We start from the raw sequence: 15,826 nt of genomic DNA on the forward strand, positions 1-15,826 counted from the left end.
TTGGCGATGGTTAAGCGCGTAAGAAAAGGATCACCAGTCGTTCTTAAAGTCACTCTTAACTTACGAACAGCTTTATGAAACGGCCCCCTGGTAATGTATTCTTCTCATTCAAGCACAAAAATCCAATCCATTTCCCTTTTCTCTAGACGTGTGGTAGAGCTACTAACCCAGAACTGGGCCCTGTCGAAGGAGCTTCGTGTACCAGCCATCAGCCGGCTTCAGAAAGTTCATAACGTAGAGGTCGCATTCAAGATGCTCAAGGATAGAGGCATTGATGTCGAAGGTAGGGAATAAGATGGAAAAATGTAGGCCCGCATTCACAAAGCTGGTTTTGAAAACCATTGGTTGAACCCACGGTTTATGCAGATTTTCTGTACAATTACGCTTATTTAATTGTGCATATTTAAGAATTTCACAGTGCGAAATTTACGCCTGTTGCCATAGTGAGTGCTCTATTTCATTCATGAGTCCACTGTTTTGAAAAGTGGGCTCATTAATTAAAAACGATGGACTCGTGAATAAAATAGCGTGGATGACCATGGTAACAGGCGTCAATATGGCGCACTGTGACAAAAGCACACATCGGGATTGGACAATTTTCAGTATACGCGGTAAATTGAGCGTAATTTATACAGGAAATCTGCATAAATCATGGTTTCAACCGATGGTTTTCATAACCACCTTTGCGAATTCGGGCCATAGGGATTTTAAGATTATTTGAAGCAATTAAGATTTAAATTTGGGGTTTTGAATTTCCTTTTTTTTTTTTACATCCCTCTGCCCACCATATTTGGTTTCTGAGGCGCTGATGTTGAAGGTATGAAACAAGATGGAACAATTAAAGACATTGATATTGGAAAGTATCTTTATAAATTCCTCCCCTTTTTATGTATTTTATTTTATTTTTTTTAAACCTGTCAGAGTTGCAACAGATTTCATTAAATATTAAAGATTGTGTGCTTGAGAATGTATTATCCATCATTTGTTTTATAAGGTAGTGATCAGGGGAGTGTTTCATCAACATTTTCATCCGACAAGTTGTCAGATCTGACATCTTTCTCTGATGTTGATTGGCTGAGAGGTACTGTTACTATGGTAACTGTCGGATAAAACAGGACTTGTCGGATAAAACGTCCGACAAGTCCTTTCATGAAATGCCCCCCTGGATCCTTTTGATAAACTATTCTCATCTGAAAATCTTGGCCTGTCATCTGATCATGATAATTCTCATCTGAATGGTAAACAGCCGATTTGTCTATTGCCAAATCATCCAATCATCACATAGTCGACTTTCCTTTAGTCTAATGCCATTCTGTCCATCAACATTTTGTCTAACAGCCATTTGGTCCAATAATCACTTCGTCTACGACCAGTCGTTCTTAAAGTCGCTCTTAACTTGCGAACAGCTTTATGAAACAGTCTAGTCTATGGCCATTTCGTCTTATAACCAGTTGGTCTAATACCCATTTTATTTTCATTCATTTTGCCCAATTAACACTTAGACCTATTAGACCACATGGTATATGGACTAAATGGCTATTTGACCAGCTGGTTATTAGATGAAATGGTGAGTGGACGAAATGGCAGTTAGAACTGATAGATAGTGGATGAACTGATGGTAAACCAAATGATAGTAGACAAGTTGGGAATTGGACGAATTGGCATTAGACCAATTGGAATCCCAATAATAGTACTGTATGAGAGCTATCATAACTGACTTGTTACTGAAATATGAATTATGACTGAAATATGATTGAATTTGATTTTCTTATTTCTTGTAGGTGGTGGACTGAATGAGAGAGTAATTGTAGATGGCCATCGAGAGAAGACTCTGGAACTACTCTGGAGAATCATCTTTCATTACCAGGTAAGGTCTTTTCTGTCGTAAAAGGTAATGATAAAACCAAAGAATAGGATTAGATACACAGCAGGATGTTACTCCACAGCAACTTGACATGAACATACAAGCTTACATATTATACAACTGCCAAGAATGTTCTGTAATCTGATTGGTCCAAATCGGATCACATGATATTCAGCGAATTGCAATATTGCATCCAAAATGCACTATCCTGCACTCTGACGTCAGAGTGCAGGATAGTGCGAGTTCTTGAATTATCTAGAATTTAGTTCAAATATAGCATTCGGGGCAACTCAGTAACATGGGCGAGGGGGGGTGTATAGAACAAACAATACATGCATTCTTGTGCATAGAGGACTTGAATAAATGAATGGATGTACCGCACTCGGTCCTGTGGACCTCGGTGCGGTATAGCCACTGGCTCTTCTCGCACATCGTTCATTATTTGGCCCTGCATGCATGTGCTTACGTGCATTATTTGTATACTGGCAGGATTGTGATGAGTTCACCTATTTATTTTTATTCCTTTTTTTTCAAATTTTCAGCTTATTTTCAGCTTTTTGTGTACTTTGCCTGTACCCCAAAGTATAGGACATTTTTACAATTCCTGCTATTTTCATTTGTGGCCTCTCACACTCCCGTTATTGATTGTGATCACCTGTTTGATAAAATAAATCTTCAAATCAGTGTTTCTACCAGCAGGAACCAGCTAATCCTTTGGGTAGTTTTCTATGGAAAGTAGTCAGTTCCCCTCCCACGACTTATACAATTTATAGCAATGCTTTTATACTGAGCTTGTAGATTCATTTCATTTTTCCCTTTTTCCAGAGTAAAATATTTAAAAATTCAAAAGTAATAGTAGGTAAATAGCAGCTCTTGTAGGTGAGAAATGATGGTATTGGCAATGGAGATGATATGAATATCATGATAATGATAATGATGATAGTGATGATACAATGATTAGGATTATAAAGATGATGACTATGGTGATGGGGATGGGTATGAAGATGGTGATGATATTGATAATGATGCTATGGGCTCGTTTTCTGAAGTCGGTTTTACTTAGACCATGGTCTACCTCTGTGCTAAAATTATGGAAAGCCAAACCCTTCAAAATTTTGTTTTACAGTTAATGCTTTTCATGTTTACTGTGCTGTTCTTTAATGGTGAAGACAACTGTCATACTTAATATTCTTCCCAGGCAGTTAATAATGTTTTTGGGAGACAAATGAGCTGATACATTGAACCTCTACTGTTAGAGATTTATGTAACAACTGGATTTCCATAGTTAAACCACAACTTAAAAATGGGGTTTTAATTAAACCCGACATAAGAATATGGGCCATGGGGTTTGAAATGTGCCCAAAGCAATTCAAATGTATTGTTCAATGCTTGCTCTTGAATAACAATCCATTTTAGACTCACCATTCCCAAATCTCATTTCATTTCATGAATTCTCTAGGTTGGAGTAATGATCAATGAGGAGCAGATCCGAGAAGAGATCGCCTTCCTCACCAAACATCGCAAGCTGAAGGAGAAGATGAGCGCCCTCAAGGGCTTGAACCAAGGACCTTCCCAACCAAGCCTTGACGGACCACACCTCTACTTCAAGAGCCCACAGCTTATGCTCCTCATGGACTGGTGTAAAGCAGTCTGCTCATTCTATGATATGCAGGTATGCCAATGGTTCATAGGAATCAGTGCATTATTTGTTTGATTTTTTCTGACCGATTAATTCCTCTTTGTTATGACTATTGGGCATCGCAAGAAACTGAAGATTGATTACAAATCGATCTGGTGGGTGTTTCATAAAGCTGTTCGTAAGTTAAGAGCGACTTTAAGAACGACTGGTGATCCTTTCTTGTGGTAAATGGTATATTTATTGGCGATGGTTAAGCGCGTAAGAAAGGTTCACCAGTCATTCTTAAAGTCGCTCTTAACTTACGAACAGCTTTATGAAACGGCCCCCGGGTGTCTTCAAACTCGATCCTATGTATTTGAAAGGATTTATGATCTGCTTCTTACAAGGAGTGTGAACTGATTTGCTAAAGCTGAAATTATTCTGTCACTTGTAATATTGCAGCAGAATTTTGGAACTGATTGAAGGGCACTTCATAACCACAAGGAAAAGGCACTCTGAAAAAGGAATTTCTCTGAATAATCCTTAGATAATATTAAAAGACATTTGTAGAGCGCCATCTATCTAGAAACAATCTATTCCCAGGCGCATTTTTATTATTATCATAACCCCGGCTTTAGCTCGAGCTGCCTTTCAGCGTTCAGGCATTCAAGCAATTGATCCTGCTGGGTACCCATTCACCTTACCTGGGTCAAGTGCAGCACAATGTAGATAAATTTCTTGCTGAAGGAAAACACACCATGGCTAGGATTAGAACCCATGACCCTCTGAAAGGCAAGAGTCAGCACCACAAGACCACATCACGCCCACAGATTGAGAACTTCACAGTGCCTTTCTGCGATGGCCGAGCCCTGTGTCTCCTGATCCACAATTACCCTCTGTGCCTGCTCCCATAAATAAAAGGAAGAAAACATACTAGAATTTCTCAGATAATTCTTGATCAAGTCATATTTGTTTGTTTCTCTTAAATTGAGAACTTCACCGTGTCATTCTGCAATGGCCGAGTCCTGTATCGCCTGATCCACAATTACCCCCTGTTCTTGCTCCCATAAAGAAAAGGAAGAAAACATGCTAGAATTTCTCAGATAATTCTTGATCAATTTGTCATATTTGAGAACTTCACTGTGTCATTCTGTGATGGCCGAGTTCTTAGTTGCCTGATCCACAATTACCCCCTGCCTGCACCCATAAATAAAAGGAAGAAAACATACTAGAATTTCTCAGATAATTCTTGATCAAGTCATATTCGTTTGTTTCCCTTAGATTGAGAACTTCACTGTGTCATTCTGCGATGGCCGAGCCCTGTGTCTTCTGATCCACCACTACCACCCATCCTTGCTTCCCTACGAGAGGATCAACCAGAACACCACTCTCATGCAGTTCCAGAGGGAGGAGAGAGAAGATGATCTCAACGCCTCCTGCGACGAGGCCTTCAACGGAACCTGGTCCCAGACCTTCTCACCAAGTAAGTCCTCAGAACAGTAGAGCATTAGATGACCTTCCAGAAGGCTAATACTCGCCAAAGTCTAAGCATTTTTCCAGACTAGTGTCCGGGCCGTAACACAGATATTAACTATTAATCGCTAAATGAAATGGCTTATCAAGATCTTCGTTGCATGCGCATTTTGCTCAGTAGACTGACTAGGAACCAATCAGAATTGTTCTTTCAAATAAACGATTAACCGCTAACCTTTGTGTTATGGGGAAGAGAATATTCAATTTATGTGATGTGTACATCGTCTAATGGAGTGTTGCTAAAACCTTAGAATCCATTGCAAGTCCATTTTGGCACCCAAACTTAATCATAAGTCTTAAAATAAATTGCAAATTTGCACTTGATTGCTCAGCTGCTTTTTGAAACGAGAACATTAGGCTCACCAGACAGCCGCTGAGAGTGTTGTCTTCGTCAGCTCTTTGTTAATTGCCATGTCATGGTGAAGACACAAGTCTGTAGAGCCTTATCATGAGGCTAGTTTTAGATGTGACCGCATAAACCAGGATTGACCTCTTTGTTCAAGAATCAATCATCGGACCTTAAAAAACTGCCAAAGTACCGATTAGCTAAAAATAAGAAAATGATTGTACTTTTGTATGTCTGACCAAAACTGGACTTCATTTTCAGTTCACCAAATGCATTTATTTCTTCACGAATCCACAGGTACTGGCAAGGAAACCGACCAGGAAAAGCTCCTTGCCAACGAGCGCCAGAACTTCAAGCTCCTGTACGAGACGGTCAACGAGCTTGGCGGGGTCCCGATGATGGTGCGATCGGCGGACATGTCCAACACCATCCCTGACGAGAAGGTAGTGATCACCTACGTCTCCTACCTCTGCGCTCGTCTGCTGGATCTCAGGCAAGAGACGAGGGCAGCGCGCACCATCCAGCTGGCTTGGAGAGCTCATCATCTGAGGAAGGAAGAGAAGATGAGGATGGTGAGTTGCTGATTCACTGGTTATTTGGAAATATTGATGATAAAATTTTGTCAAGCAGGGAAGCCATTTTTCTGATAGATGTTAGATATCCCGCTTTTGCCTTATTTTTTGTTACTAAGGCCAGAGAGAGTTGTGTTTAATTGTGACTCTAAAATTTGAAGACAAGTCCCAAATGCTGGGATCTGATTGGTTGAAAGTCAAATGCAGTTTTCCCTCAATGGGCCTCGGATTAAAGAGCCCAACTCGATTAAAATCCTCCTTATTTCAATTTTAAGTGCCATTCCTTTAAAATTTAACAGATTATATCACAAGTTGAAGATTGTCAAAACATATCTGTATAAGCCTGCCAAAGGACACTGATGAATTCATTTGGTATATAAGGATGAGTTTCCTTCAGCGCTTTGTCCAGTTAGATTTGTTTTTTCAATGAATTTTTCTTAATGTACCCACAACTTTCATTTAAAATTTCTTTGACGTACTCGAGAAGCTAAGACAATCTCCGTTTCTATTCCCCCCCTCGCCCTCCCCAAATGTCAGGTCAGAGAGAAAGCTGCAAGCAAGATCCAGTCGACCGTGAGGTCTTTCCTCTTGAAGCGCCGTGAGGAGCGTATTGGTGGCGCTGTGCTCAAGATCCAGACAGCTATCAGAGGTTTCCTAGCCAGGCAGACGGCCAGGAGGTTACGACGAGAGGCAGCCATCAGGAAACAGGCCCAAGCTGCCAATTTGATACAGGTGGGTACAATTCTTTCGTCGATTAACTTTGTTTTTGATTTGTTAGTATTTTTGTCTGCAAACTCACTTTTGTTTCAATTATTTTGGTATGTTTTCTATTGTTGATATTTATTATTATTATTTTATTGAAGATAAATGAAAGCGGTTGCAGTAAACACTGATTTCAAGAGAAAGTCTTTTAATCAAAGGTCAATTGTTACTATATCATTGTGGATCAAGATCTGGTACAGTTACAGAAATTGAACTTTGTGAAATCATGAAATCTAATCTGAAAAACGATTACACTGGAGATCACCAACACAGATAAGCACATGTTGGCAGTGTATTATTATTACTTGGAAAAGGACCAGACAATTTGCCAGAATATCCGGCTTATTTTTTTTAATTTCTGAATATTCAACTTTAGGCTGCAGCTAAAGGTTTCTTGGTAAGACGGGCCATCTCCCGGCAGCACCGCGCTGCCACCATCATCCAATCAGCCCTCAGGGGGCATCTGATCAGGACGAGGGTCGCTAGGATGCAACGAGCCGTGTTGACGATCCAAGGCTGGTATCGGTCACGGCAAGAAACAAGGAATGCCAGGAAGAGATTCGTAGAGCTAAGAATGGCATCAGTCAGAGCTCAGGCCATCTGGAGAGGAATTCTGGTAAATTTTGATTGGCTGGAGTGTTTCACAAAGCTGTTATTCATTCATGAATTTTGCAAAACTGAAATTGATGTTCAAATGATATCACAAATAATTTCTAATGCTGCTTTTTACTTATTAGTTTATAAATTCCATTAATGAGATTTTAAATAGTTCATTGTTTTCCTCACTCTAAAATAAATGCTTATGTATACCTCGTTCATTTGAACCTACATGTATGCAAAGCATACAATCGTTATCGTCACTCTACTCTTACACTGTTTTTATCTCTATTATTACAGGTCCGTAGATTGGTTGAGAAAATGAAGGCAGCAATCTCTATCCAGGCGGTCTGGAGAGGCTTCTACTTGAGACGGTTGTATCAGAAGCAGCGAGCTGCTGCTATCATCCTTCAAAGCCATTTCAGGAGACATCGTGCCATGGAAGACTTCAGGAAGCTTAGAGCAGCTGTCATCAAGATGCAGGCTCTGTATAGATCCAAGGTCAAGGGCGAAGTACAAAGGGCCAAGTACTGTGCCTTGAGGGATGCCGTGATTGTCATGCAGAAGGTCTACAGAGGACGGTTGGTGAGGAGAGATGTGCTCAGAATCAGAAGTGCGGTGAAGATCCAGGCTGCATTCAGAGGTCATATACAGAGGGCGGTGTACATGAGGTTGAGGAACAATGCTGTTCTTATCCAGGCCCATGTCAAAGGGGTCCAGGCCAGGAGGAGATTCACCAAGCTTCGACAGGCCACAATTGTCTTGCAGACTCGCTACCGTGCTGTCCTGAATGGTCATGAGGTTTGCAGAGAGTACAACATTCAACGTGGTGCAGCCATCACCATCCAGTCGGCAGTGCGCAGTTACCAGCAGAGACAGCGCTTCCTCAAAATCAAACACAGCATCGTCCTTGTGCAATCTGCTGTTAGGAGGTATTTGTGTCTGAAGAACTATAGACAGCTTTTCCAGGCAGCTGTTGTCATGCAGAAAAGATATCGAGCAGTGTTGGCTGGCCGACAGGTTTGCAGAGAGTACAATATCAAAAGAGGGGCAGCAATCACTATCCAGTCAGCAATACGTTGCTACAAAGAGAGACGGCGTTTCCTCAAAACCAGACACAGCATCGTCATTTTGCAGTCCGCTGTTAGAGGATATCTAGCTCTAAAGAACTACAGGCAGCTTCGTCAGGCAGCTATTCTCGTGCAGAAAAGATATCGAGCAGTGTTGCTTGGCCGAGAGGTTTGCAGAGGGTATAATATCAAAAGAGGGGCAGCAATCACCATTCAATCTGCAGTACGTTGCTACCAAGAGAGGCAACGCTTCATCCAAATCAAAAGCAGAATTGTCATTTTGCAATCTGCTGTTAGGAGATATCTAGCTTTGAAGAATTATAGAGAGCTTTGTCAAGCTGCCAGAGTCATGCAGACGAGATATCGAGCAGTGTTACTTGGACGGACATTGCGGAGAGAGTACTGCATTGCTAAGGGTGCAGCCATCACCTTACAGGCTATTTGGAAAGGAAACCTTGTGAGGAGAGAGTTCTTGAGAATGAAATCAGCAGCCATCAAGCTTCAATCTGCAGTCAGGTGCCACTTTGCCAGGCAGAGGTACGTCAAGTTGCAGGAAGCAACCCTTATCCTGCAGAGGCGGTTCCGAGATGCGCTACAGACAAAACAGGCTGTCCTGGACTTCTGTATTGCCCGTGGTGCCATTATCACACTACAAGCAGCCTTCCGGGGATATCTCCAAAAGAAGGATTACCAGCGAACAAGAGCTGCAGTCATCACCCTGCAAGCCTCTACAAGATGTTACCTGGTGCGTAAGGAATTCTGTGAAAAGAAGTCTGCTACAATTGTTCTCCAAAGGCATTTCCGTGCTCTTGTTTCTGGGCGCGAACAGCAGGCAAACTATCGCTGTCAGAGAGCAGCTGCTATTACTCTGCAAGCCAGCTACAGGTGCCATGTCCAGAGGGATTGGTATCTCAAGCAGAGATCATCAGCCATTTGTATCCAAGCTGAACTTCGTAAGATGCTGGCTAAAAAGCGATACCTTCAACTCAGAGATGCAGCCATCGTCCTACAGACTCGATACCGTGCACGCATTCTAATGCAACAGATCACCCAAGATTACAACATGAAGCGCAGTTCGGCGATTTGTCTACAGTCTGTGTACCGGGGACATCTCCATCGCAAAAATTTCCTCCATCAGAAATCATCTGCCATGGTTATTCAAGCAAGGGTACGTGGATATCTTCAACATCGCAGATATATGAGGGTGCAATGGGCAGTCCGTATCTTACAGGAGCGTTGTAGGGCTTGGATGACAGGAAGGGCCTGTGCTGAGGAGTACTATCTTGCCCGAGGAAGGATTATAACCATCCAAGCATTGTACAGGGGATACACTGCCCGAAAAATATTGAAGGCTCAGAATACAGCTGCAACTACCATTCAGGCAAGCTTTAGGAGCTACGCAGCCAGGAAGACATACACAAGCATAATACATGCAGTCAGAGTTCTTGAGACTAGAATTAGAGCGCAGATCCTTGCGAGGGAAGCAAGGGAGACATTCTTGAAGACCAAAGCTGGTGTCATCGCCATGCAGTCACTTTATAGAGGCTTTGCAGTGAGGAAAGAGCTTGCACAACAGCATCGGGCCGCCACTGTAATACAGTCATTCTATAGATGCTTTATTGAAAGATCTTGGTACTTGCAGCTCCGGAAAGCAGCACTTGTACTTCAGACCCGTTATAGAAGCCTTCAACTTGGTAGGGCAGTTTGCGAGGAATTCAATATCAAACGAGGAGCAGCTATTACTATTCAAGCTGCATATCGTGGTTATTGTCAAAGACGAGTCTTTTCCAGACAAAGACAGGCAGCCATCGTCATCCAGGCTGCTGTGAGAGCTCACCAGGAACGTAGGTTGTACGTTTCTCTCCGTAATGCTGCAGTGGTTGTTCAGAAGCACTTCCGTGCCCTGATGTTGAGCAAGAGGATAAACATGGAGTACAACATAATGAGAGGAGCAGCTATTACTCTTCAGGCCGCTTATCGCGGACACCTTCAACGTAAGTCTCTTGCCAGGCAACATTTAGCTGCCACCCGGATCCAATCCAAGTTTAGAGGTTACATGACCAAAAGATTGTACTCTTCTGTGTGCAGAGCAGCGGTGGTCCTCCAAACGAGATATCGTGCAAACAAGCTTGCTCAAGTTGTCCAGAATGAATACCATATCACTCGAGGGGCAGCCATCACATTGCAAGCTGCCTATCGTGGCCATCTTCAGCGCAAGTACCTTGCCCTACAGCACTTTTCAGCTACTAAGATTCAAGCATTGTTCAGAGGATTTGTTGCAAGAAAGAACTACTTGAAAATGTGCCATGCTGCCAAGGTTCTGCAGAAGCACTTCAGGGCTTTGAAACTGAGTAGGAAAGCACAGCATGAGTACCACATAATGGTTGGTGCTATTGTCACCATTCAAGCAGCTTTCAGGGGACATGTTGCAAGGCAAGAGCTCTGTAGACAGCATCAAATGGCAACGAGAATCGAAGCTTGTTTCAGGGGATATGTCCAGCGCATCAGGTACCAGAAGATATCCAATGCTGCTCTTGTTCTTCAAAGGCGCTTCAGAGCTGTACTTCTTGGACAGAGGATCCGAGAGCATTACATCCTCTGCCAATCCTCTGCCATCAAGATTCAGGCATTCTATCGCTGCCATAGAGAGAGGAAGGCCCATACCACCAAGAAGCAATCTGCAGTGAAAATCCAAGCAGTAGTCAGGGGATTCCTTGGGTTTACCCATTCCAAGAGGTTTAGGCAGGAGAGGACAATCGCAGCAATGGCTATCCAGAGGCGATGGAGGGCTAATGATCTCAGGGACCAGCAAGTGAGGTGTTACAACATCCAGAGAGGTGCTGCCATCACTATTCAAGCTGCAGCGAGGACTTTCTTAGTCCGTCAATCTATCAAGAAACAGCACAGAGCAGCCACCAGCATTCAGTCCTTCTACAGATGCCACAGAGGTGTCCAGAGTTACAGGAAAACCTTGAATGCCGTTCGTGTTTTGCAGGATCACTTGAGGGCACACCTCCTAGCTAAGAAAGTCCAGGAAGAATATGTCTGCCTCAGGGAGGCAGCTACAACTGTCCAAGCATTCTACCGTGGTCATTGCATTCGCAGGAGGATCGCTATGGAGCATGCTGCAGCAACAACGATTGAATCAGCTGTGCGACAATTCATTGCCAGGAAACATTATTTGAATCTGAAGAAAGCAGCTATCGTACTTCAAAGAAGATTTAGGGCCACAAAGTCTTGCCAGGAAGAATCTTTGAAATACCACATCACCAGAGGTGCCTGTATTACTCTCCAAGCAGCTGTCAGGGGCTTCCTTGTCAGGAAAGCCTTAAAGAAATCCAACCGTGCAGCCACAGTCATCCAAAGCGCTTACCGTAGCTTCAGGCAACAACAGAAGTACAACCAAGAGAGGATTATGATCATCCTGCTTCAGACAAGGATTAGAGCTTACCTTGTGGGGAAGAAGGTCTGCCAGGAGTTTGATGATTTGAAATCTGCAACCGTGGTTGTTCAGAGTATGTACCGTGGCCTGATGGCAAGGCGATTGGCTGCGCAGCATCGGGCAGCTCGTTGCATTCAATCCACATTCAGGATGCATCGAAGTAGGCAAATGTACCTGAAGCAGCGTAGCGCTGCTGTCAGAATCCAGGCTCTTTGCAGGATGTACCTAGCGAAGAAGTCATACAAAAAGGTATATTCTGCCGTCTGTATTCTTCAGAAGCACTCAAGAGGGTACCTGGAAATGAGGAAGGTGAGGAGACTTTATGAACAAAAGAAGAACTCTGCTATCATTATTCAGTCACACCTACGCCGCTGCATCGCAGAGAGGAGGTACCGTAAGCACCGGCAAGCTGCCATCTGCATCCAGTCCTACTATAGGCGCGTGGTGCAACGCCGGAGATACAAAACCATCAGGGATGCAGTCCTTGTAATCCAGAGGCGTTACCGCGCCACCACCCTCATGCAGGAAACCCAGCAGGAGTACCACATGGCCCGTGGTGCTGCTCTGACCATTCAGGCGGTGTTCAGAGGGTACATGCAGTGCTGTAGGTATAGGAAACTGCGGTACCATGTGATCGAGATGCAGGCAAGAGCTCGAGGTGCCAAGGCTAGGCGGTGCTTTGCTGGCATGGTGAGGGAGAAGGAAGCAGCTGTGTGCATCCAGCGCCACTTCAGAGGATACCAAACCAGGAAACTCCTTGAGGTATGTATTCCTAATTCTTATCATTGAAAAGCTTGAAGTCATGTTATACAGTTCTTTTATTTATTTATTTTTTTACTCCCAAGTGTCAATGCAGTAAATATGATAATTCTGTCATGACTATAAATTAGTTTTTGAAACTTGGATACCTGTCATTGCAGATTTGATTGTTTAATCTGAGATTATGTAGAATCAGTTTTGAAGGTTAATTGTCCCCATTGCTTACAATTACTAGTCCCTTCTATGAAAAATTTTAATGAATAAATTTACTTATCAGTAGGGGAAGACATCATCGAAATTGAATCAAGTCATCCTGTAGTCCTTCAAATTCTGAGGTTGCAAGTTAGTGGAATAACATCATTTTTATTTCATAAGAATAGTCATTAAAGGGATGGTCCGGGCTGAAAATATTTAAATCTTCATACATAGAGTAGAATTCACTGAGCAAAATGCAGAAAATTTCATCAAAATCGGATAACAAATAATAAAGTTATTGAAGTTTAAAGTTAAGCAATATTTTGTGAAAACAGTCGTCATGAATATTCATTAGGTGGGCTGATGATGTCACATCCCCACTTTCCGTTTTCTTATGTTATTATATAAAATCATAATTTTTATCATTATTTCATACTTGTTTGAATAATATGTCTCCCTTATAATGAAATAAGTAAGGTGTAGCAATAAATATCTAATGCACTAAATCAGTTGTCAATCCAATTTCTCTAGTTCTTGGAGGAAAAAAATTGAATAAACCTAATTTCATATAATAAATTACAAAAGAACATGTGGGGATGTGACATCAGCCCACCTAATGAATATTCATGAAGACCGTTTTTACAAAATATTGCTAAACTTTAAAATTCAATAACTTTGTTATCCGATTTTGATGAAATTTTCAGCATTTTGCTCAGTGAATTCTACTCTATTTATTAAACTATAAATACTTTCAGCCCAGACCATCCCTTGAAGAATATTTTTGAGACATCTTTAAGGTCCTAAATCCTTACCATTGAGTATCTTCACTTGATTTTATTCCTGCTTTCATAGGCTCAACGTCAATCAAGGCTTCGAGCCGTCCAAGCCTTTGCGAAACGCACCAAAGCCCACCTGTCTGTCATTCGACTCCAGAGGGCGTTCCGTAACTTCCGCCTCCGCCGTGCCTTCAAGCAGAAGATGGACGCCATCACGACGATCCAGAGCTGGATGAGAGCGAAGCTCCAGCGTCTGCGGTTCCAGAAGATCAGAGCTGCGACATGTATCCTGCAAAGGGCAGCGAGGAGGTATCTCATCAAGAAGAATGTTGCTGCTACCCGGCTTCAGTCCATTGCTAGGGTTTGGCTTGCTAAGCGACGGATCCAGAAGATGCACTCGGCTGCACTAAAAATGCAGGTTAGTATTCATCCTGATTAATCATTGTAACATTTAATTTCAGTCACTCTTGATGATTCTTATAGGGTATGGTCTTTTGAATAAAATGTGTAAAAATGTGATAGAGTAGAGTCTGTACATTGGCCTTCTTCAAGTCAAATAATTATTTTAGAATAATGACAAATGAATCAACCTTCTTTGCCTGAAGAGAGTTCTTTACAGGAATTTGGAGATTTCCTTACTGTAACACTTTGATTAATCGTCTTCCGATGCAGGCTTTGTGGCGAGGTCATCGGGTCAGGTGCAGTATCAAGAGTAAGAAGGTCAGCGCGGCCAGGGCACGATGCCGACGAGCCAATCAGAACGTCACGGAGGAGAAGAAACTCTGCAACCGAACTGCCACCGCCCTGGATTACCTACTCCATTACAAGAGTATGCACCGTATCTTAGAAACGCTCATTAGTCTTGGTGAGTTACTCGGACATGTTTCATATCTGTATTTTTTTACCCAGCTTATGGTTGTTCTGCTGTCACATCTCATCTGGTTTATAATTCTTATTAGTCCTTCACCTAATCTCTCAGAAGATCACTCTACTCTCTCATCTCTCTCTTCTTTCAATTTCCACTCAGTCTCATTCATTTTCATTTCTCATCAACTTTTCTTCATTCCACCATCCAAACACTCCTTTTCAGGACTATCTAGATGGTAAACTGTAAATGTCCTCTTCATTGTATGTACAACTATTCGCACATTCCAAGATTATCTGATACCTGCATTTGTAATGAAAGTGCAACAGGATTTTCCTATGACTAATAAATCATTGTTTTGTCTCCTACAGAGGTTGTATCTCGGCTATCAGCCATCTGTTGTCAGCGCCTGGTTGAAGCCGGTGCCGTCCCGGTCCTCTACACGCTGATACGGGGATGTAACCGTAGTGTGCCGTGTATGGAGATGATTGAGATCATCGTCAAGATCTTCCTGAACATCACAAAGGTAGGATTCATGAAACAGATTGGCAATGATTTTCACAGACTCTTTCTTATAAGCTACTGAAATCCTTGTATCTGATTGGCTCAGAGCAAATTTGCCAGTGGAAATCACTGACTATATGTTTTTGGAAACATTCCACCCTATAAGAAAATATGGAAACAGTAACAAGCAAATATTAAAGTGCTTTTACCTGTCAAGTTATTGAAAAGGATGCAAGGTAATTTCATAAAGTCAATTTTTTTTGTATATTGACCCCAATCTTGCTTCACTCCACTAACTGCTCAAGCAGTGAGTTTAAAGTGCAACTGTCTGTGCAAAGAATAACATTTGTACACACACTTTCACTATGACTGAAAAAAATGAATCATCATTTCTTCATCACTAATACCATACTATGAAGCATAAAATTTTGTTGGTGTTTTCAGTCACTTTAATTTCCTCTCTGGTGCAGTTTTTCCAAGGCTTCATTTTTATAACATATCACAGAAACAATTGACAAGCAGGACCTTGCAGTGCAGAATGTCAAAGTCAAATCAATGTTTAATAACTAATTTTTTGTTTATCTTGTAGCACGACTCTACCCAGCATGCCGTGCTCGATGTGGAGGACTCCGTCACCACCTTGGTAGAGCTCCTTCAGATCTATCGTGAGAAGAACGCCCTCATCTTCTGCAAGACCTGCGTCATTCTCGGCAAGCTGCTTCAGGAACCCTCACAAGCAAAGGTGAGTACTGGGCCCCTATGAAAAGTTACGATTGATCTAATCAACCATAAGTATGGACGGCCAGCAACATCAACATCTAAAGGCCACTGCACACCTTACGACTGTTCGCGATCCGATTTTGGAACAAATCGCATTTTGCTCATTTTCTGAAAATGTGAATGGAACATACATGTATAATTTT

General features: G+C 42.2%; 1 protein-coding gene across 1 annotated transcript in view; it reads left to right on the plus strand.

Moving 5' to 3' along the window:
* LOC129268081 (abnormal spindle-like microcephaly-associated protein homolog) overlaps positions 1-15,826 on the plus strand; it is a 34,408-nt gene that overhangs the window by 15,667 nt on the left and 2,915 nt on the right. The window contains exons 11-22 of the mRNA XM_054905662.2: positions 147-283; positions 1,782-1,867; positions 3,324-3,536; positions 4,764-4,965; positions 5,659-5,933; positions 6,471-6,665; positions 7,072-7,311; positions 7,593-12,566; positions 13,611-13,952; positions 14,207-14,399; positions 14,771-14,925; positions 15,493-15,645. Of these exons, the coding sequence (XP_054761637.2) occupies positions 147-283; positions 1,782-1,867; positions 3,324-3,536; positions 4,764-4,965; positions 5,659-5,933; positions 6,471-6,665; positions 7,072-7,311; positions 7,593-12,566; positions 13,611-13,952; positions 14,207-14,399; positions 14,771-14,925; positions 15,493-15,645 (7,165 nt within the window). The remainder of the gene's footprint in view (positions 1-146; positions 284-1,781; positions 1,868-3,323; positions 3,537-4,763; positions 4,966-5,658; positions 5,934-6,470; positions 6,666-7,071; positions 7,312-7,592; positions 12,567-13,610; positions 13,953-14,206; positions 14,400-14,770; positions 14,926-15,492; positions 15,646-15,826) is intronic.

This window comes from Lytechinus pictus, chromosome 9 (genome assembly GCF_037042905.1).
Source record: "Lytechinus pictus isolate F3 Inbred chromosome 9, Lp3.0, whole genome shotgun sequence".
NCBI classification, from domain to species: Eukaryota; Metazoa; Echinodermata; class Echinoidea; order Temnopleuroida; family Toxopneustidae; genus Lytechinus; species Lytechinus pictus.